The sequence below is a fragment of the Chanos chanos genome, chromosome 10 (genome assembly GCF_902362185.1).
Source record: "Chanos chanos chromosome 10, fChaCha1.1, whole genome shotgun sequence".
Classification (NCBI taxonomy): domain Eukaryota; kingdom Metazoa; phylum Chordata; class Actinopteri; order Gonorynchiformes; family Chanidae; genus Chanos; species Chanos chanos.
In genome coordinates this window covers 6672019-6694840 of record NC_044504.1, presented here as the reverse complement: position 1 = coordinate 6694840, position 22822 = coordinate 6672019, and the positions used below count along the sequence as shown (strand labels likewise).

Sequence of the window (22822 nt, the reverse complement as noted above, 5' to 3'; positions counted from 1 at the left end):
TCCCAAAATAGTCACTCACGTAGCTGATCTAATTAAAATAAAGTCAGTAACACTAAAATTTTTCTTCAACAAAAAATGAGCTATGACGAATGTGGTCTCAAGTGGGTTTTAGTGGGTTTTTTTGCTGACACATTGCAAAGCATTGTCGATGGCACGATGCCCAGGGCTTGTCAAGAGTCTCCATGCAGTGTGTGTAATTAATGCCACAACAGTATGAGGAAAATTCATAGATTGGGATTAATTTGAGACCAAATGAATCCTTTGCTCAATCTAGTTCAAATTATGGCATGGACCACAAACTAATCTGAAATTTTCTTGAAAAACGAAACTAAATGAAACCATTCTCTCTTTTCTTCGTTTGCTGTAAAGACGATGATCATACAGAAAGCTCAAAGTTGTTTGCATGGTGCTGAACCCAGCTATAATCAAATGCACAGCACTGAGTGTAGCCATGGCCCAAGATCTGGATCAATGGCGTGATATACACACATTTTTGTAGAACATTGCATCTGGAATTACAGAAAAACAAAAAGCCACACATTGGATTCCCTGGCTAATTATGGTTATAATTTTACACTTTCCCCTGTTCTTTTCCTTTCTTTGTTTGATATAGATCTTTTCTCAGCTTGGGTGATCAGGTTGATATATATATATTTTTTTTTCTAGAGGAAATTCACTCTCTGCTTCCTTGTCACAGGTGATAACAATCCAGAATTTCTGGTCCAAGTGTCCTTTGATACACGATGTCATCAGTTTGTTATCTTAGAGAGTTTGTGATAAAGTTGCCTCCATATCTTTCTTTGCTCATACTTCAAAGTTATCAGGACACTGAGTCGGAGCTTCCTGCTGAGTGTGTTGGATGGCTGGAAATCAGCTTCTTCTACTTTTGATATGGCATCATACTCCTTTAATGTGTAGTAGTATAAAATGATCTGTAATCCAGAAACCATTAAGACATCAAAGCATGAGGAATACTCAAAATTATCAGTTTCACATTTTAAGATAACAACAAAAAAAAAAAACCTCAGACTTGCTCAAAGTTTGGAAAGCGCTTCAGAGACCTTCAAGGCCTTGTGTGAAGTATCTGTCTTATCATTACATTTGGTAGTCGTTTTTAAAAACGGCGGTGCAAAAGCAGAGAGAACAAAGAAAAAGGTCTTTTTGGGAAGCATGATGATGCCCCTCGCAAAAATTAATAAATATCATGAGTGTGTTCACTGACCGTCCCCACATAACCCTGATTTACAGAGCTGAATCAGCACTTTCTCAGCATTGTCAACACTTTGCTCAGACAGAGCACACTGGAATGATTATTACTGCTACTGTTTTTATTAGTAGTAGTAGTAATAGTAGTTGTATTAGTTCTCATAGTTGCAGTAACAGTAGTAGCAGTAGTTCTCGTTGTTGTAGTAACAGTAGTAGTAGTACTACTCGTTGATGCTCTAGTAATAGTGGTTGTAGTAATAGTAGTAGTAGTAGTAGCTCTCATCACTGTAGTAGTAGCAGTAGTAGCAGTAGTTCTTGTTGTTGTAGTAGTAGCAGTAGTTCTTGTTGTTGTAGTAATAGTAGTAGTTTTTGTTGTTGTAGTAATAGTAGTAGTAGTAATAGTGGTAATAGTAGTAGAAGTAGCAGTAGTGGTAATAGTAGCAATAGTAGTAATAGTACTTGTCGTAGGAACAGTAGCAATAGTACATGTAGTATTACTCGTCATATTCTTTCTCTGAGGATCAACTATGTCTTTCTAAATACAATTTTGCAGAAAGAAATTCCACCATTTCCAGTAGTGAGGTACCAAAACCTGGGTGCATTCAATGCAGAGAGCAACTGAGACCTCAGCTGCTCTGCATAAAACACTGAGAACACAGAATTACTTGAAGAGTGGAGTCAATCTGGTTGTTGCATCAGTAAACATCTGTTTTGTTTTTTAAGCAAGAGTTCATTTGCTTTCAAGTTCAACCAAGTATTGTCTTCTTTGTTTCTCTTCTTTTCTTTTTTTTTTTTGAAAGAGAATTTTTATTCGTTGTGACAAATTGTAATTTATATACATACAGCACCCCTCCTGGGCTTCAGCGTGTTTATTTTATTGTGGTACAACAGAATATTTTTGGGACTGAACGCACAGTTTAGTGTTCAGAGGAAAGAATGGTTATCAGTGGAATAGTGGGTGACAGAGAATGATTGTGGTTCCACATCACCTCACAAACTCATCCAACACAAGACCATGGTGAGTTTCATCTCACGTCAGAAAGCCGATCAAGCCCACGTCATCAACGAATTTTCTAAGATGTAAGTTGTGGTGTTGGCTAAGACAGATATTTGTGTAAAGAATAAAGAGCAGATGGGGAAAAGGAGAGCCAATATCGGTGATCCCTTGGGTTGAGCAGCCATCTATCCATCTTTGCATGAGGATGCCCAAGATCCATAGAGGTTTGGCCTATGAAGCCTATGACTAAAACAATAGGGTTGATTGTGGGGAAAGCAGATGAAAAGTTGAGGGGTAAGATACAGCACACTGGAATTTCTGGCAGTGTCCTTGTAGAAGTGCCTGAGGTCAGTGTATCACAAGGGTCAGCTTCAACTGTCATCTTTGAGGAATTACACTACCAGGCCTTTGTTCCATGGTACGCATAGTCACTGATGCCGGAGATCAATGGGAGAGAGACAAAAATGTAGATTAAGAGGATCACAAGACTCACCCCAAGCATAACTGTTTGATTATATTCTCTAGGACTATCTTCAGTTACCCTCAAAGGCTCAAACTTGAGGGTCTGTTTCAACAGCTGAAAAAGAATATGGATAAAGGGGTGTTTGGAAGGCCATGGAAACTGTTTTGACATGCATTTTTGTACAAGGGTAACTTCTGTTCGGTGTCAGGAGTTGCGATAAGCGGCAGGAGACGAATCTTGCTGTAACGGTATTTGTGACGATTCGATTTGGATCTCTACCCCACGTCTGGATGGTACAGAGTTGGTACAGGTGCCAGAAGCTTAACGCGGAGTGACGGGCTCAGTCACAGAACCGAACGAAAACTGTTCATGTGAAGAAGGTAAGATAAGTCTTGCTTGTTCACACTGACAGTTTTATGAGCTGTCCACTTGAACAGGCCTGTACACTCTGATAATAACATCCATCATTTTTCAGCTCATTTGCGGACTTGTCTGTACATTTCAGTTGAACAGAGAATTTGACGCGATTGAATATCGTGATGGACTGCCTCGTGCTTACAGTTTTGAGACATAAGCAATAAATTCAGAAAACATATATACAAACAAATAAAAAGAAAAAAAAATTAAAAAAAAGAATTTTTAACAGACATTGAGTAAATTAGCATGCTCTAGTGGGCAAGTCATTAAACAGCAAGTGACACCTAGAGAGAACAGCATAGGCCCATGTCTGTGAGATACTGGCATCATACATCCTTCAGTCAATCCATGTTTTATGCTTAATTACATGGTGCATTTCCTATAAATTATCACCAGTTACTTTAACATGCTTGCCAATGACACAAGCAACTGAATTTGAATCAGGTGGCCCTTCCTTACCCACCAATCAAATATCGACAAACACTCTTAAACTTTGCCGTCTGGTCCCTTTGAAGAGTTTGTGATGGTTGGAATTTGTTTCAGAACTGTTTTAGCTGTGTTAATAAATCAATAACTGTAAAACAAATCTCCATATTATAAAGCCCATTGCAGATTTTAGAGTGTTGCTGGTCAATGCTGAAAGACTTTTCCCTCCTTCATATCAGCCAATTAAACAGACATGCTGGAGTGTAGAGACACAGCACAACACGCGTGTCCTGTGTCACTGTGTGAATACCTTTTTTTCTTGCTAAAACATGCAAATAAAAATACGTCCAGCTGTGGTGACACTGTGGCCCTGCAGGAAAACGTCGATCAAATGCTGCACATTCTCTGATCCTTAACTGACCATAACGTGAATCAAACCAACAGCACCAGAGCCCAGACTCAGACATCCTCCCAGTTTGATTGAACTGCACTGTGGGCCATTTCCCCAACTCATCATGACCTAACCAGGGCACATCTTTCAGAAATAAGAGGTAAAAAAAAAACATAACAAAAACAAAATTATTACTTTCACCCTCGGGGCCCTACTGCAAAAATATCTTCTTCCCCCTCGTACAATTACTCTGCAAATCAAACCGGGCATAGAAGAGACCAGACCAGAGGATAAATGGAACAGAATATTTATTATGAACACAAAAGTACAGGATTCTTTAATTACTTGAATGTGGGGGGAGGTGGGGGCAGTGGTTGTCTCTGGCCACCCCTTTCCATCTACTCCAAGCTCCACCAGTCAGACGTGGTCGGTCCACAGGACTTAGGTCTCCCTGATCAGCTTGGTAAGCTTCTGGATCTTCGACTTGGTAGACATGTCAACATATTTATCCCCGATACTGACAATCATACCACCCAGGATGGAAGGATCGGTCTGAGGGGAAGTTGGGAGTGGGGAGAGAGAAAATATAGGAGGGAAAACTGAGACTGTGTTTTATTTAATACTCAGCAGGAGTGAAAGGATTACACGCCAGTTAAAAAGGACAGAAAATTTCCACTCGATATATGGACTAATCTTTTCTCGACGAGCAGGAGTAATTTTCCTGACACTGGTCGACACCTGGTCTTTTTCCATCAAATATGTGGAGTTATGGTCAGAGTAGTTTTCCATGTTAAGTGTGTCCGAGCTAAATGAGTGTTTCAGTGCACGTGCTTTCTGGAGAGGGATTTGACATTAAAGTCCAAATCCTATCCTTATTGGATATTTTTATGGAATTTCACAGTAAAGTCAGTTATAAAAGATTAAAGTATAAAGGCTTTGCAAGACTTGTGGCTTGCGATAGGGTCGTATCAATAAACAACCTCATCTTAACAAAACAAGAGAATGTTTTTTCTTGGAGAGACACAGCAGGAGAGATTTGTCTTATTTTTAACTGAAGCAAAATGTTACAAAAAAGTTGTACAGTTTGTATCTGACTGTTGCTCTGTTACACTTGGCCAGATGAAAGTGCGTACAATGAAAACTTCAAAACACGATGCTACGGCTTTATCATTTGTAAACACCAAATTAGGAGCACGTGTATAGTTGTCATTTCAATAACCGATCCAGTGTAACACGTATAAAAATATGTAAATATGTAACAATTATCTCTTAGCTGTAATAAAGATAAAAAATTAAATTCTGATCATCTTCAGGTCCAAAAATATCCCCAAGAGGTGACAGCACACTAAAAAAAAAAAAAAAACACACAGATAATGCGTCCTCTACCTCACATACTCCTACCTTAGTCTCCAGCTTGATCGACTCTCCCTTGGCAAGGAAACCATTCAGAGCTACCTTCAGGTCTGCCAAATTAGCCTCATCAAGGGGCTGCACAGAGCAGAAACCAACAAACAAGAAAGGTGGTTACTCGGTGAGATGTCTAAAAACATACTGACTGATGACTGAAATGAAGGGCATGCGTGAGAACTGAGAGGGAAGGAGAGAGAGTGTGTGTGTGTGTGTGTTTTACCTGAGCGGTGGTGACTGAACAGGTGACTTCTCCCCGATGAGCACTCATCATCTTGCTGTAGGCGGTGATGACATCAGAGGTCAGTGACAGGCGGCCGTTTTCGGCCAGCACATCTGAAAGACAAAGATGGTGTAACATTTGAAAACTATACAATATCGGCCTTAAAATCCTCATCTCTGTCTATCTGTGCATTTGAGTCTCCCTAAATATGCTTTTTTTGTGTGTGTGTTTCAATAATAATCATAAGATGATGTTTCTGTTACTAGTTCACAAACATCTATCACCACAGATTTTTATTCAAAAATGATTCATATTCAATTAATATGTTTACCTACGCCTCCTACACGCGATGCACTGTGTAATAGTAATGACTATTTTTGTTTCGATGTTTATGCCAATAAATTTCATAGTTACAACACAGAGATGCTTCATCTGTCTCTCATGTGCGTCCCAGTTGTATCTGAGTTGGAAGATTTCCTGTTAAATCTGCCAAGAATATTTTGTAATACAGACTCAAGCATATTTGAATGAATACTTAATTCTGACTGTGATTACAGTATAGAAATCTCTGAAAGAAATGACAGCCCTGCTACGGAGCCATCAATCTATAAGTAACGCAAATGGGCCCAGATACACCTAAACCATCAACAGGAGCTCCTGACTGGATTGTAACTAAGAGCTACATGTGAATATGACTACAGTAGCTCAGTGATTTTCACTGTGAACTCCAGAGCGCAGAGCTGCGGCGACAGGTGTTTAGGCAGACACAGGAGACTCACTGATGAGGTTTACGGTGATGGGAGAGAGCTTGGCCTTGGTGAGGGCGTCGCCAAACGTCTTCTGTTTGATGCTGCGTTTAACGTTAGGGTTCATCACGATGCTAGACAGCTTGGGGTCTTTGATCAAGCTCTGAGAAAGGTACAGGAGGAAAATATAAAATCCATTAATCAGTGTTTTCACAGTGAGAATGAGAAGGGAGAGAGAGAGAGACCATGACTTACAGCCACTTTGCCCAGCTCCTGCTCCACCTGGTCCAGACTCTTCTGCTTACTGGCAGCAGAGAATAGGGCAGTAGCATAGCGGCCCTCAACTCCATAGACCTGGATGGGAGGCTGGATACAGACAGCACAGGAAGATTGAAAGTCTGCTGACTGCATCTGTTAACTCCTGCTAGACATTTTCAGCTCCTTTCAGTAACTCCACGCAAAAGGATTGTGTGGTTATGTAATCAATGTGAAAAAAGAAAAGGTTATCTGCACACATCTGAACATGCTGGCTTTAGAATTACAGCTCTGTTGCAGGCATCTCAGTCAATCAACATGGCACTCTATGAGGTGGTAGTTATCACAAGTTGATAGGAATCTGTTTTAATTTGTTCAAATGTTTCACGTTATGGACAGCTAACCGACTTCCACGCATTTTTGAAAGGATACAATGCTCTTGCAAACAGGGTCTACAAGATTTGCGACAAAAACAGCTGTAGGTTTGCCAGCGTACAAGGATACGAAATTTGACTTGATTCAGCTCTCCTGTTGAAGTCTTACCTTGATCAGTTTTGCCGCTGGTCGGATCACCGACGTGCTGAACTGACGCACCTGCGGTCAAATTCAAAGTAAACAGCGTTACCATACGGCTCACTTACTCACCTTCAGTTCTTGTCTTGCTTTAAATTTAATCTTAGTGAAAGTTTCATAGCAATAAACACGAAAATAATGCTCCGGCTACGATATCTATTCACAATATTGCCGTAACCTTCAACTTGCTAATGTGCGCAGCTAACAGCCAGTTAGCACATTTAAAACAATGTGTCAGTTATTTTGCACAATCTACCTGCAACTGTACCTCCAAATAACTGTTATTTACGCGACAAATTGACAGTAAGATGCTTAGATGACGTAAACTAGTTGTTGTATGGACGCGATATTGCAGCAAATTTAACAAGACATGTAAACTTCTCCGGTAAGAGCTAGCAGGCTAACTCTGGTCCTATTGCTAGGCGCTAGCTACATGCCTGCACGTCCTCGTCTCTTTTAAAATGAAGTTGGACACATCTTGTCCTCTGCATAACTAACAGTAATAAGTGTACCTGGGATACAAAATACACAAACTATGTGTGGAAATAAAGAGTGCAATTACACGAAGTACACAACATTGATATTAAGAATGTCATACCTGCCCCAGTCCAAATGCTGCCATTTTCTCCTGCGACTGTGTAGGTCAAACCGACTGCGCAAGCGTAACAGTCGTAAGAGAAATACGTAAGGGAGGAAGCGCGTGAATTGTGGGGAATGTAGTTGATAACGCTTGTGGAAAAGTACCTACGCCTCTTCATGCAAAACAATAAAATTAACCCTTTAGATTACATGGATGGAAATTTCCAAGATTCAAAGCACTAAGAAGCCATATTTATGATTACTACTGTAACTACTATCCACCTACTCCCGTTTAAACTGTTTTTACAATATGGCAACGGACGTGAACACAACTGCAAAATAATTACTCAATCCTTTGTGGTCATACACAAAGTAGTAAAGTGTAACATCACTCATGTCACAGGGATGGGGGCGGTACTTAATGGTAAATGAGCACATTTTTTTGGACGGTCAATTTGCACGACTTCCAGTATCTTCTGTATAGATTCTAGTACATTCTATATACAAAAATGTATATATTTCTGACATTTAAATGGTTTTTATCAAGTTTTTCTGTTTCTCAGGCTCAGCCACAGGAATGAATTCATATAATCATCACAGCTAAATAGCCCAATGTACTTTTCTCTGACAGTAGAGCCTTTCAGTAATTCAAAGAACACTGACTACTCCGCATTAATACTTGTCAGGTAGGTGACGGGGACATTGAAATCTGAGCCTCAGGAGCATTTCAGCTGTATAATGATTGAGTTAAATGAGTGACCGATACATGCTGATAACATTCTCGTTGCTGCAGAAAAGCCTCTTGAAATTGATGGGCATCTATTTGAGGGTACAGTGTTGGGAGGATTACAAATCTAATTTTACAGCACTGCTGGAATGAAGATAACAATTCTGGAACCGTCACTGGAGGATATTTTTGGAATGCCACTCACAGTATCATGATTTCCTGGTAATTTTAATGTACTCTTCTAAATACTACATCGATAATTGGTAAAAAACCTCTGAACATTACTTGGTAAATCTGAAATGAAGAGGTCATAGATGTGTGCACACAGATAGAACATATATTTCACAATAAGACATTGGATCTGAAACCAAAGGAAACTGTTTGTGATACAGAATCATTATAGAAATGCCCAAAGAATTCAGATAGTGTAAGAGAGTTGCAGGGATAGTTTGTGGATTATGACACACACCAATTCATAAAGTATGACCAAAATGAAAAGAAAGCAGAACTGAAGAAAAATATGGTTTTTAGCAGGAAAATTAGAGACACATTTTCTGTATCAATAACTTGAACTGATTCCCTTATAAAATTGGCAGAAATGAATTAATGCTTAATTGTCCACTTCCCAACTTGCAAGTGCATTACCATGACAAAATTACAGAAATTATCATCGACAGAAATGAATAAATTGCAATAAAAATTCAGCTTATCTTATTCAGCCTGGAATACTAGACTGTAATCAGATATAGTCAAAAAGCAGTCTATAGCAGTGTACACTGAACTAAACATTCTACACTGTAAATACAGAACGGTAAATAAAAAATAAATAAATAAATAAGCTCATGCAATCAAACCGTTTGTATTATCAACATGTTTGTAGTACATTACTCGAAGACATACAATTGGAGTGCAGGAGTTCCCAATGTTAGTTTTTGTTATTACCCATACACTGCTGGGATTTGAGCACAAAATCACCACAATGTTTCAAAAAAAATTGTTGGAGTAACTGTAGGCATTTTCTCATCAGCTTGGCATGGGTTTATCCTCTTAACACAGGTGTTGTGGGAGAGGATTGATTGATTGATTTGAATTTAGGTCAGTAGTTTTCCCTTTCAAACCACTGACGGAAGGATTGTCTGCCCAGCAGATTTTTTTTCTGCACCAGACATTTCACTTTCTGTCAGGTTCTCTTGACCATCCTTGCTACCTGTGCATTTGTATCAATGCATTGTCCTCAGAATAAGTTTGGGTGCTTTATTTGAAGTCCAAGCTCTTACACCTGTGTTTTTGCGTAAAAACTTTTGCCTTCAGCATTAATAGTCATGATAAAATCCTTTTCCATCAAAGTGTCATTTACGGAACAGAGCAAGTAGATTTGATCATTGAAAGTTGTCAGTAATTAGTGCGCTACCAGTTATTTCTGGGTTAAAATGTAAAAGATTACATAGTCTGGTGGCTGTGAAAACTTGATTAATTTAGTACTGGAAGTCACGATGCAAAAAAGCAAGAAAAAATTGCTCCAGATCTTACATCTATGTAGTGTTTGTTTATCTCTTCAGTCAATCTTTGTTTCCTGGACTTTGCTGTTGCTAAGCGAAGTCAAGGGGTATGTTGTCAGTTCAAAATAAAATTGAGCACTTAAGTACATTTGCTGTTCTCTTCTTTCAAATGGGCACAAAAGGAGCTGAAAAGCTACAACTCAACAAGATTCCTCTCTGCTCTAAGACCCCTTGAGTCTGTGAAAACAGCTCAGAAAGAATACAGTATCATAATCAAACCACCCCAAAATGAAAAGTTTAATAGTCCAAAAATATTGATAAATATAACAAAACCTATAACACAAAATACACATTGTTGCTGATTATAAAGTAAACAGCACATGATGCTGAAATGAAATTTATATGATATAAAGCATGTGTTATTGTCAGGGGTGGAAAACGTAAAGGTAGAAGTATTCTTGCAAAAAAAAAAAAAGTACTCTATGTAGAGTTAAACTGACAATTGTTTTTGTAAACTGTAAATGAGTGACTATTTTGGTCTTAAGTACTCTGCTTAAGAGTACCTTTTTGTCTTAGCAAGAGTGGTTCTTCTTTTACTTTCTCCACCCCTGATTATTGTTGGATCATAAGTCTGTGTAATGTACCAATGTCAGATAAACAAAAGTTTAATATTTTGACAAGTTCTTGTCATGTACTTTACTGGATTAATTAACTGAGGCCCTTTGCAATTATTTCGAGACAGAGCAGCAAGGATACTCTGAGGAAAGTGGATGCTCTATTTGCAAGGTGGAAATGGGTCAGAGAGACACTAAACAATTAAAGTCATAACATGAAGAAATAAAGTCAATAGCCTCATGCATAGGTAAGGCACTTGGCAATAAAAAGAGCAGACTGGGCCAGTCACAGTAAAATTCCAGATCGTTCTCTTATTGACTCTGAGATGTAAGCGGATTAGAATTACACCAAGACTCCGTTTCGTTTTATCCCTTCGATTTAATCAAGCATGACAAAGGGTCAGTTTCTGGCAGTTTCCATCATTAAATAACCTGCTTGCAATACCTCATGAACAATACATCGTTAATTAATTTATAATTGGTGCTGTTAGCGGTCTAACTATTGTAACGCAATACACTAGGTGAACAACTTAAATAATTATATGCACAAAAAGCCTATTGGTGGTTTCAGATCTTTTACACAGAAAACCTAAGAAGAAATGATGAGGGCGGCGCCAGAGCGCGTCACGTTTGAAAACCATGTGTCAGGGCGTGGACTAGCGACGAAGCCATTCACGTTAGCTTTATAAGAGCAATCTGCAGGAAGAGTGGACATTCAAGAGGGTGTTCATCTATTCTACATCTCACGGAGGGGCGACCTGCTGCCAGTATTCAGGTGGTGATTCAGAAAAGGTTGGACAGTGAGATACAGAAGGACCGCGACTGCAGAGGCATATGGGATCCAGACTCATTCATTCAGTTCATACGGACACTCGCAGCGGAAGCCGACGATGAATGACATTTAGGGTCAAATAAATGGAAATGGTAAGTTCACATTAACGGTAGTGTAATTCGATCATTGTAATGAAAATTGAACCGTACGTGGTACGTGATTGAACCTTACGAGAGTATGATGTTAGTGATGAATGAAAAGAATTTGAAAGGGAGAGGGCGCGCGAGAGATGCACTATAGTCAGTGATCTCAGAGATGGGTAGAAAAGGAAGCTGCACAATCGAGAACGCTTCTCAAAAGGCAAATACTGAACGAACTCTTTCCGCCAGAAAGTCAACAAAAGGACCTGAATGATGCGTAGTTTCAAACATGTTGACATCTGATTTCTTTTTCTTTTTGGGGGGCGTGGGGCTGTTATAACTGTAATCTCAAGAGACAGCTTGAACAATGCATGAGAGACCGTTAGGTTAGGAGGTATGAAAAAGATCGCAAAAGGCATCTGTAGCCAGGTGTTTGAAGGTGTCATTGTACTTACATGAAGTTAAATTATAGTGAAGTTTTACGTTCTAGATGTTTGACAGTCCTGGCAATGCAAGCTCATCGTTTGGCGTTAGGTTCTAGAAATTTCTGGGCTCTTGTCTTACGCTGATGCTGAAGTCACCCTTACGATCAGTTAGTCAGCGTAGTAGATGACAATTCGAGAACCTTCCTCTTGTTTTTTGAATGTCCTTATCGGAGGTAGACAGACCAACATGAGGGGTATTATCGCCACTTAATAGGATTGCATTGAGGGGTAGAATCGGTGGATGCATCCATATAACCTTAATACCTAAATAATGAAACGCGACAATTTTGTCTGCAGAGAGAGGGAGAGAAAATCAAGACAAAAAAAAAACAGCAGCTGAAACTGAAAAGTAGTGTGCTATAGTATGCCGTTTGAGAATTGAAACTAAGCTCAGGAGAGCCCTCCAAAATCAAATTTGTCTGATATGTTGATCGTGGACTCTAAATCACTTTTCACCATATTCGTTACATTTCAAGTGCTCCACCGCTTTCAGATGCTCATAAAGCCAACAAGACCTTGTATTTTGCTTCCCATTCACACGTCCTTTGTGGTTATGACCAGTAAGATCTCAATACTAATGTTAGGATCTGAATGCCCCCATCAGATGTAAGCAAAGCAAAAAGACCTCAACCGTGTATTCTGAGAGATTTTTTTGTTTGTTTTGAAGGGGAATTCCACTGTGTGTAAAGTTTAGGCTGTCTGCCAGGGATATATTTGTTTTGTGCCCATAAAATAGGCCAAACTTGTGCATGTAAATGACTCTAGAATCAGTATGTTAGTTATTGATTCATGTATGCGATGTTGTTAATATATATATTTTTTTGTCATTACAGTTGCGTAGCAATTTTAACCACCAAGATCCTTGCCACTGTCTTTCATACCCTCCTGAACCCTTCCTTGTGTGCTTTTGTATCTCTTTGTCTATGTGAGGTTGGGGGGGGGGGGGGGGGGGGGGGGGAATTTAGGCAGTTGCACTGTTGCCGTTGGCTACCTGAGCATATCCACACGGCGTATGCCTTAGTTGTGCAGTATGGTGAGATTATCTCACGTCATCGTGTGTGGGCTATGAGTGACAGCTAAGGGGAGTTGCTGGCTCACTGCTTTGCCTCTTCACTTCACTCCACAGGGAATCCAATAAAGGGATTAACCCAGTCAGACTGTCTGAGCCCACCAACCTCTGTGCAGCTCTAGCTCATACCTATGTATGCATACATGTCCCCATCACTCAGGAACGTGCTATATTCACTGATAATCATGTGAGTGCCCGGAATTATGTCTGCTTTGGTCCCTCTGCACCTAATGTAGAATCCAGCGAAACAGAAAAATCTAGAGAGATAAACGCGCGACGGCCAGCGCAGCTAAGGACGAAGCTGTCCCTGCTTTTGTCGCAGCGAGCGAGCGAAAGCGGAGAGCCACATAGTTCTGATTACAAGGTGCTGTCAAGTGGAGATGTCTGCATGCGGCATGGAGAGCAACAATACAAAACAAAAGCAGATCAGGGAGGTTGTAAACAAAGAACCTCTTCATTTAGAAAGCCCAGTAGGAGGGACAGAAAGAGAGAGGGAGCAGGAGAAGGAGGGGAGATGCCTAGATTTCGTTCCTTGTCCGTTCCCTTCACAGACCTTACTCTACAGTACTGGTTGCTGGTCTAAAAGGACTGTACTGGTTTAAGTACAGTGCGTAGCTCCATTTCGCCTATTAGACTGAGGAAATGTAAAACAAAGTCATAATGCCAAGACAGACTGCTTCCGTTGCACTTCAGATCTGCACTGACCAGGGATTAAAGGGCTTGAGACTCAAATGCAGCTGTGCAAGGCAGAGAGTGAGAACTGGGGGGGGGGGGGGGGGGTGCAATAGTGGATGCATCATCAGCACGAGAATGGAGCCAAAAAAGGGAGTGATGACAACCGCCTGTGAAAGGACAGATAAATAGAGTGATTGTGTAAAAGTTCAGGGTGGGACCCCAGGCTCCTTTTTGGGCAACTGCAGAAGTGTTTGGCCAAGGCAGCATTTGATCAGAGGCCAGTCTGTTCTGAGATCTAAGGTCAGAATTGTTGGACAGCGAGAGAGAATTTTCTCTGGATGAGGTATTTATGTGCTGCTTGTTTATAAATAACATGAGTAGAGCACTTTGTGTCATGTTGTGATCTACAGTGGGGGTTTGCTGGTTTGTTGCCATTACCGCCAAATGGTATAATTTACTTCTGCAGATTCAGTACAGTCATTTGATTCTGAGTTGGTAAACTCATGAATGAATTCATGAATTCCAATTCAGGTCAAGAATTGGATTTGGAATTTGGAATATTAGTGGGGAAATACAATTGGAAACAGAATTGAATTAATTGAAATTCCGCAATCAAGACAGGTGCTGTCCACAATTGGTGAGGATAAACTCGTGACAAACAAGTGTATTCACTCATCATGAAGAAGACTTTATTCAACTTTTTGCACTTCTAATTCAGTTTTTGTAGCTTCAGTTCAGTTCCAATTGTACATCCTCAAGACTGGTGTTTGTTCCAACTTCAATTCAGATTCCACAAGCTAAATTGGAAATAAACATTGGCCTAATTCTCAAGTCACTTCACAATTGACTTCCACCTTGCTTTGGTTTAATTTTTTTTTTTTTTTTTTACATGCTTTTGAGCACTGGTTATACCACAGGCTATCAGGCTGTGGTGCTCCTTCCACATAAACTGGGCAATACGTTCAATCGAATGACAAATTTTGCGCAGCCATTTCATTATCATTATATCTGACATCGTCTCTGACAGACAGTAAGACTCTGTGGTACCCTTGAACATCTAAGATCCATCATCATTTTCATGCTAGACTTTGGACCAAGGCCAAAATGTTGAAGTATTATGTAATGAATGGACCAGTGAATCATAGGGATTTATTGCCCCAAGTCTCTGTTAATATGGTTTTCGTGCCAGCGTTGTAGATGAGAAATGAAGCGGTAGATTCATTTGCTGTGTTGGTTATGTAAGTGTTGAGGCATAGAGGCAGATTACCTTTGCGTAGAAGAGATGCTGTTTGTCTTGAAGGGAGGTGATATTGTCCTTAGGGTAGGATGTTTCTTGTGTTTGATTACAAAGTTTATTCAAGTATTGTCTCTCATCATATTCAGTCTTATGTTGAATTGCTTAGGCTATATTGTGGTAGAACTGGTTGTAATTTTAGGGAATGTTCTACAGGAGTTGAACTAACACTTCTCATTGGTCTAGAAAGTGGTGTGAAGCAGTTCAGGACTTTGTTTTTTCATGTAGCTAACACATGAAAACAAAGCAGTGCCTTACTATCAGTAGCAGTGGGATTCAGTTTGCGTTTTCCAGTTTGTTTGTTTTCAAATGTTTCATGGAACTTTCTATTGTAAAAAAAAAAAAATGTTTTTGCCCTAAAAAAATGTAACGTCACATGTTGAATAAAACAATAAAACCAACTTGGGTTGCGTTCTAAATTACTATTGAGCTGAAGGTCAGTGCAGTGTTGTGGTTGAGTGGTGAAGCTTGTGTGTCATCACCTTTCTGTCTGTCCTCACAGCCCTGGATCTAATGCACGCTCTATCTTCTTGTCTTTGCTGTCTTGCAGGAAAATAAACTCTAGCCATTACTAGACCTGACGCCTGAGACATCCCTCCCAAAATTACCCCTGTGCCTGAGTTCTGCTGGATTACCTAGACCAAAACGCACAAACCAAATAGAAATTCCCCTTAAAGAAGGTGGATTCTTCACTTTCCATCCAGACAGAAAGCACACCAAAGGATTAAGAGATTTTACTTTTTTTTTATTAGTATTGCTTGTTCTTTTATTTAAATAAAATCACACTTTTCCTCCCCAGGTCACTTTTTTTTGTGAGCAATTTGATTTTGATACTTTAAATAAACATGGGGCCAGCAATGGAGACCGCAGACATTGCCGTTGTGGCTCTTTACTTTCTTGTTGTACTGGGTATTGGCCTTTTGGCTATGTGGAAGGCCAACCGCAGCACAGTCAGTGGCTACTTCCTGGCTGGACGCACGATGAACTGGGTTTTCATTGGAGCGTCCCTGTTTGTCAGCAACATTGGCAGCGAGCACTTCATTGGCCTAGCTGGGTCAGGTGCAGCAAGTGGTTTTGCTGTGGGAGCCTGGGAGTTTAATGCCCTTCTGCTCCTTCAGCTCCTGGGCTGGATCTTCATCCCAGTCTACATCCATTCTGGGGTTTACACAATGCCTGAGTATCTTTCTAAGCGCTACGGCGGCAATCGGCTCAAGGTTTACTTTGCTGGTCTCTCTCTTCTGCTCTACATCTTCACTAAACTCTCAGTGGACTTGTACGCCGGCGCTCTCTTCATCCAGGAATCCCTTGGCTGGAACCTCTACTTGTCAATCATCCTACTCATCTCCATGACGGCGCTGCTGACGGTGACCGGCGGGTTGGTTGCCGTCATCTACACAGATGCGCTTCAAGCTGTGCTCATGGTTGGTGGCGCTATGAGCCTTACTATAATCAGTCTTGTCAAGGTTGGTGGGTTGGATGGAGTCCGTGAGAAGTACATGCAAGCTGTTCCCAATGTCACAAGCATTCTTGCAAGCTATAACTATACCTTTACCTACACCAATACCTGCCGCATCCACCCCAAGCCTGATTCCCTCAAGCTGCTGCGAGGACCACTAGATGAAGACATCCCTTGGCCGGGCTTCTTGCTGGGCCAGACCCCTGCCTCTATTTGGTACTGGTGTGCCGACCAGGTCATCGTGCAGAGGGTCCTGGCTGCCAAGAACATTGCCCATGCCAAAGGTTCGACCCTCATGGCAGGACTTCTCAAAATCCTTCCCATGTTTATCATTGTCATTCCGGGTATGATTTCGCGCATCATGTTTGCAGATGAACTTGCTTGTATTGGGCCAGAGCACTGCATGGCGGTCTGCGGCAGTCAAGCTGGTTGCTCCAACATTGCCTACCCGCGCCTAGTGATGAGTGTTATGCCCGTTGGGCTGCGTGGGCTAATGATGGCAGTGATGATTGCTGCACTGATGAGTGACCTGGACTCCATCTTCAACAGTGCCAGCACCATCTTCACCCTCGATATTTACCAGATGGTACGCAAGCATGCCTCATCCCGCGAGCTTGTGGTGATCGGCCGCCTGTTTGTAATCTTCATGGTGACCATTAGCATCGCCTGGGTGCCAGTCATCATTGAGATGCAGGGTGGCCAAATGTACCTCTACATCCAAGAAATGGCAGGCTACCTAACTCCACCTATCGCTGCCCTCTTCCTGCTCGGTGTCTTCTGGAAACGCTGCAATGAGACTGGAGCATTTTGGGGCGGCATGACAGGGTTCTTCTTAGGAACCTTGCGTCTGATCCTTGGCTTTATCTACCGTGAGCCGAAATGTGACCAGCCAGACGAACGGCCATTCTTCATCACACATATCCATTACATGTATATTGCTGCTGGGCTGTTTTGGATCTCTGGGCTGGTGGCTGTGGTGGTGAGTCTGTGCACTCCTCCCCCAACCGAGGACAAGGTCCGGCGTACCACTGTGTGGGGCCTTCGCAGTGTGGAGAGGATGCCTGTGAACGAACGAGAGGAGACTTACAAGTTGACTGAAAAGAGCACTATTCACTGCAACGGTAATGGCGCCCTCCTGAAAGACCTGCCCCTTAACGACCAGAAACAGAAGTGCATTGATGGGGCCGACATCAAGCTCCTTATGCCGTCTGCTGGTGACCATGACTCCATGACCCCCAGCACAGAGTCTGCCACTCCGGTTGAGGCCAATGGCAACGGCCATGTAGGCCTGGGTGAAAAGATGGTGAAGAACAAAGTCAATAGAGAGAAGGGTAAGCTCTTTCAACTACTTGACTTGATCTGTGGTTACAAGGACCAAGATGCATCGGAAACTGCACCTAGAGTTATCGAGGAGGATGAACGGGTGATTGCGGAAATGCTTTACGAACCCCCTAAAATCAAGTGTCTGCTCAATTTCAGCCTCCTGGTGATCTGCTCAGTGGGAATCTTCATGTTTGTGTATTTCTCTTTGTAATGTGCTGCTCTCAAGACCATTAGGACATTGCGAAGAACAGCACATGTAAATTTTTTCTAAAAATTTGTTATTACAAGCTATCTGGGGTCTGTAATATTTACAGTGTGTGTGTGTGTGTTTTTGTAGCTTCCTTCAGAGGGACTTAAAGAACATTCTGGATATTTCTGTTAGATAACTTTATGCCTTCCTCCTCATTTCCTTATTATGTCCAACTGTATCCAAAAATCTCTATCAGCTGTTGTACCTGACGTCTCAACAACCAAAAGCATCATTGGAACAACAGACTTTTTTTTTTTTCATTTAATATGGGCAAATATGTGCTGAAATATTGTAGAATTATTTTATTTTTATAGCAAGTGATTTGGTGAGATATGCCTTATTTAATGTATGTACTCTTATTTTCCACCACTGGAACCAGAATTGTTTTTTGACGTTAAGTGTTTGTCTTTTGGGACCATTCATATTAGCATTTACACTCATATGTGAGAAGACTGTCTACTGTAGGTGCTTTTTGTAGCTGTTTTGCACTTCATTATGCTATACCACACTCATGAAACTTCATCACAGTGGTAAATTTGCCGCTAGTAATTTCAAAAAGGTAACAGAGACAAAAGATCTCGTTAAAGTTTACCTTATTTGTTTTGTCCGACTGACTGAAGCTATTCTCAATAACAATTCAGCACCATGAATTGGGTCAGTTTAGACAAACACAATGGTGAGTAACAGTTTTTATGGTTGCTTTGACTAATTTACATGGCTGGGTTTCAGTAGGCAAGACTCCTAATGCAAAAACAGCAACGACAAAAACTGAAGTTGTGTGCTGAATTACTTCAATAAAGACATTGAATTGTAATTTTATATTCAAAGTGAAAAACTGTTAATCACCAGCTAAATCTATTGAACACAGTCACCTCATATCACAAAGACTTCCAAACAGTTGTGACAAGATATGATGGTCACTATCTTAATCCATCCTGTGTTAAAGTGACGTATTATCCTTGCCAATATTATCGGCATTGCATGGCTGAGAATGCAGTGCATCACACTCGTGAATTTTTTCACCACTGCTACATAATAGCACAAAGATCACATTCAGAATGATTCAGATATACTAGTTTCATTGTAAAAACCAGTGTGCATTTAGCGCCAATATGAGCAGTTCAACATTTGTGTCAAGAGTCTTGCGCATTGAAACTCTGCTTCTGTAAAACAAGTTAAAGCAATTGTAAAACAAAAACAAAAACAAAAAAAACAAAAAATAAAAAAAGGAAGAAGGAAAAATAAAAAAAATAAATAAAAAAAGGAGGAGAAAGTAAGAAAAACTTAACAAAGAATGGTGATAGTTTGTGAACAGCCTTTAGAATTTGCTACAGTGCAGTGTGTCATATCCTTGCAGTCTTGTATACTAGGTCTAAACCATCTCAGTAACATATGATTATCCTTACTTATGTGGTACAAGGCTATAGAAGTCTTTAGGTCAGTTGACATATTGCTTGTCCCCTGATTGCGATGTAGTTTGCTCTGTTGCTTGAAAAAGCACTTGGCACCTACTTGCCCTCTATTTCCAAGAAAATGTTCTTGAACCTTGCTTTGTAAGGGAGGCATGGTTGCCATAGTGTTGTCATAACAACTTCTGTCAGCATGTTTTCTGACATAACATGGCAATAAAGCATGATATAGTAATTTGTTAGCACTCATGCTAACAAAATATATGTATAGTGCCTTGCTAAAAACGTTGTCAGATACTACAAGTTCTACACATGTGGACGTAAATCTATCGAAGCTATTAGGGCAGTTTATACAATCTGTTATGTCAATATTATGACTGCACTATGTCAGCCCTGTGAAGGGGTTTAAGTATAGGCTAGTTAAAAAAAAAGAACAGGTGTCGGAGAGAAACCACCAAAACGCCTTTTGAACATAGGCTCAGAAACAGAAGCGCTAAACATAAAAAAGAAACAACCAAAAAAACAAAACAAATCTATGTTTGATACCAGGAACAGTTAAAAGTATTGACTCAGAACTGAACAAGCACAGCCAGGTCTTCTGTGGAAGACAATCTGAAAAGGACTTGCTGCTGGAATGCTTCGAGGCAGTCGCCTTGAATAAAGTCCATGTAAAAGTCCATGTATCGTAACGACGATATCCCAGACCGAGTCAACCAAAGCTGGGGTGTCCCATTCTGATTGCTGAGCAAAACTGTATTTAGTTCTTCTAGAGGAAGAATTTGATTTGTGATGAGAGGAACTCCTGTCAGGCTATGCCTGCTGTTCCTTGCTCTTTTTGCTGAGTACTCTGTTTTGCGTAGTGTGGTGGATGGAGGACTCTGAAGAGATGTTTAAGGCTTGTTGCGAAAAGGCAGAGACATCTACGTTTTATATTAAGGGCAGTACCAAATGAGAGATGAGCCCTTTTATAGGGGTCAGAGATTGGTGAATGATGCACATGGCCCTCAGTGATCTTGGATGGATGCAGATTTGATCTAAACATGCATATCAAGATCATGTTTATATATATATATACCCTATTAAAGGGGGTGGATCTACAGCACTTGACCTGAAACAAGCGAAAGCATTTATTTTGGATGGCTGTGAGGATCAGTCTCTCTAGGCTTTGGGGAGTGAAGTCGCAGAGCTCAATGTTTAGAGTCCAGCGTTGTAGCTCAGGGTTTTGTGGACTTTTTTGAAAATTAGATGTTTGGCAGCATAATGAGATGAAACCTGTATAACAGCTGCTTAGAATGCTTTTGGGCTTACAACAGTTGTGTCCCTTGTTGTAAAATGACAGCCACGTGGGAGATGGTTTGATAAATGAGCAAGCACTACTAGTGAAAGAGCATAACCTACTATAAACTGAAGACCTGGTTATTGAGCATCAAGGAGAATTTCACTGAAGATGTGTTTTCTAATTGATTCAAATGGATCCAAACTCTTTTAAGCAGAAATTCTGTTACTGTACTTTTAAAGATATATAAACGGTGGTTTTTGCCTGGGGGGTGGTGAGTCTTTTAGTCCCCTCATCACATGTTTTCCAAGAACATGGATGAATTTATGATTGAAATTGCTGTGAAAGCCAGCAAAAACATGAGTTTTGTTGTTCCCTGCAGTGCACTTCTTGGCTGAAAGAAGGCCTGCTTATTCCTGGATTGTGGTCCACCACAAGTATGTGTATGTGAAAAGCAAGAAAGATGTGACTGTGTATATTAATATATGTAATTTTCTATCAACTTGTCCAAATCTGTCTAAAACAAGGTAGCCTAATAAAAGAATGTTGAATAAAAGACATTTGTATCTGTTTTTATTGGAATTTTCTTGAATGTGTTTGAGGTGTCGCTAAACATGGTCCCCACATTTTCATAATACGACATTAACTGCTCCTACTGATCTGGTGTTTTTGTAATTTTGGACCACGCTGATCAATTGATCTACACTTGGGTGGACCTCAATCTGCAGATCAGAGATCTACTCGCCGCGGACTTACAAACAGGTAGCAGGTTGTAGCTTTGCGCATAATAAAAATGCATATAATAAAATCAAGATTGGGACACAAAGAGTACGCGCATAATTTGAATAATTGCGGCATAACCATTCCCCTTGTATTGAAGCACTTTGTATCATGGCAACGCAGTAGAGTCTGGGATGTAGAATTTACACATATTAAAATATACTGGATATCAGAAGCTGAGGTAACTGCCCTGAAGAGAGATATGTTCTTCCTCGAACCAGATTAGAATACAGTTGGTGGTTTCAGAGAAATACCAAGCTCATTCCATTCTTTGCATTAACAAATAGACTGGCCTACTTGGGTTGTTCCCCACGTATCACCTGGGACTTGGTACCTGGCTTTGCTATAGCAGAACCTTTAATGCATGTGAATTTCTTAGTTCATTTTTTTTTATGTGTGTGTGGAGGTCAACACCATAATTTATGTTTGGTTTTTTTTTTTTTCCTATGAAGAATTGTGTGATCACTCCATATCTGATTTATGTGTTGATGATTTGATTTGTGGGCAGAGGGGAGGTCTATATACACTCGTATACATTTGTTTTGATGAAACAATGGGAGAATGGATCATATTAATTATGGTCATTGAGGTTAGCTTTTCAGCTGTTTTCATTGTTTGTTTTCCTAAGGTACACAGTGAATGAACAAACAGAATGTTTTCATGGCTTGGATTTCACAAATTACATCATCAGTATTCAGTCTATGTTGTTATTCACTCTTTTGGTTAATTTATTTTTGTTTGATTTAAGCCATCACTAAAATGAATGACAATTTTTTTTTATGGATTGAATTTTCAAAGACTAGACAACAAAAATTGATTTTATCATCCCTTAAGTTTTCTGTTTGTATATTCTGTTGTGTTACAGTGTGAACAGAATTAATGGCTGTTTCCCACCAGTTTGATTTCAGTATAGCAAATGTCGTTTGTGTTTGAGAATGTTGCTGTTTTTTTTTTTTTTCCATTTTAGATCTTACACAAAGTTACCTTTTTTTAGTCATTTGTTTGCATTGATCCTTCAGTCATTTTTAACAAAAGCCTTTTTTTTCTGCCATTTGATTCCATTTAAGTTGTTTGTTGCTTGTTTATGTGTGTTCTTATCTTTGGTTTGTTAACTTATACACTGTTGTCTTTTTTTTCTGAGTTTGTGTGTAGTGAAGTGAATGCAGTGGGGCATTTCATAAAGTGAGTTTTTGCCCAGTTAGTTTGACAACTACTGTTCAAAAGTCGTCTCAATTCACTATTGTCCAACAAGAGAAAAGACTTGATATCTTCTCCTTGCTCAGCCTTGATATTATGTTATCTGACTGGGTAATCTCACTTCATTGAACACTCGTGTTATGTTTGAAACCTCTTCTCACCAAGTGTGTGTG

At 40.2% G+C, this 22822-nt stretch overlaps 2 protein-coding genes across 2 annotated transcripts; one reads left to right on the top strand and one right to left on the bottom strand.

Annotated features, from left to right (window-relative positions):
- Window positions 1–4191: 4191 nt before the first annotated feature.
- atp5po (ATP synthase peripheral stalk subunit OSCP) lies at window positions 4192–7771 on the bottom strand. The gene is made up of 7 exons (XM_030785991.1): window positions 7703–7771; window positions 7075–7125; window positions 6532–6642; window positions 6310–6439; window positions 5531–5643; window positions 5302–5388; window positions 4192–4452 (listed from the first exon to the last, which is right to left on the bottom strand). The coding sequence occupies exons 1-7, from the start codon at window positions 7724–7726 to the stop codon at window positions 4342–4344; spliced, it is 627 nt and encodes a 208-aa protein (XP_030641851.1). The 5' UTR covers window positions 7727–7771; the 3' UTR covers window positions 4192–4341.
- An 8032-nt stretch (window positions 7772–15803) lies between these two features.
- slc5a3b (solute carrier family 5 member 3b) lies at window positions 15804–17948 on the top strand. The gene has a single exon (XM_030786362.1). It carries the CDS (start codon window positions 15804–15806, stop codon window positions 17946–17948), a length of 2145 nt encoding a protein of 714 aa, XP_030642222.1.
- Window positions 17949–22822: the final 4874 nt, after the last annotated feature.

Excerpts from the sequence above, each read along its gene's own strand:
- slc5a3b (XM_030786362.1), top strand. The coding sequence starts at position 15,804 with ATGGGGCCAGCAATGGAGACCGCAGACATTGCCGTTGTGGCTCTTTAC.
- atp5po (XM_030785991.1), bottom strand. The coding sequence starts at position 7,726 with ATGGCAGCATTTGGACTGGGGCAG. Across the intron at positions 5,389-5,530 it reads GTTCAGTCACCACCGCTCAG|CCCCTTGATGAGGCTAATTT; the intron begins GTAAAACACACA and ends TGCTCTGTGCAG. Across the intron at positions 4,453-5,301 it reads CGATCAAGCTGGAGACTAAG|ACCGATCCTTCCATCCTGGG; the intron begins GTAGGAGTATGT and ends ACTTCCCCTCAG.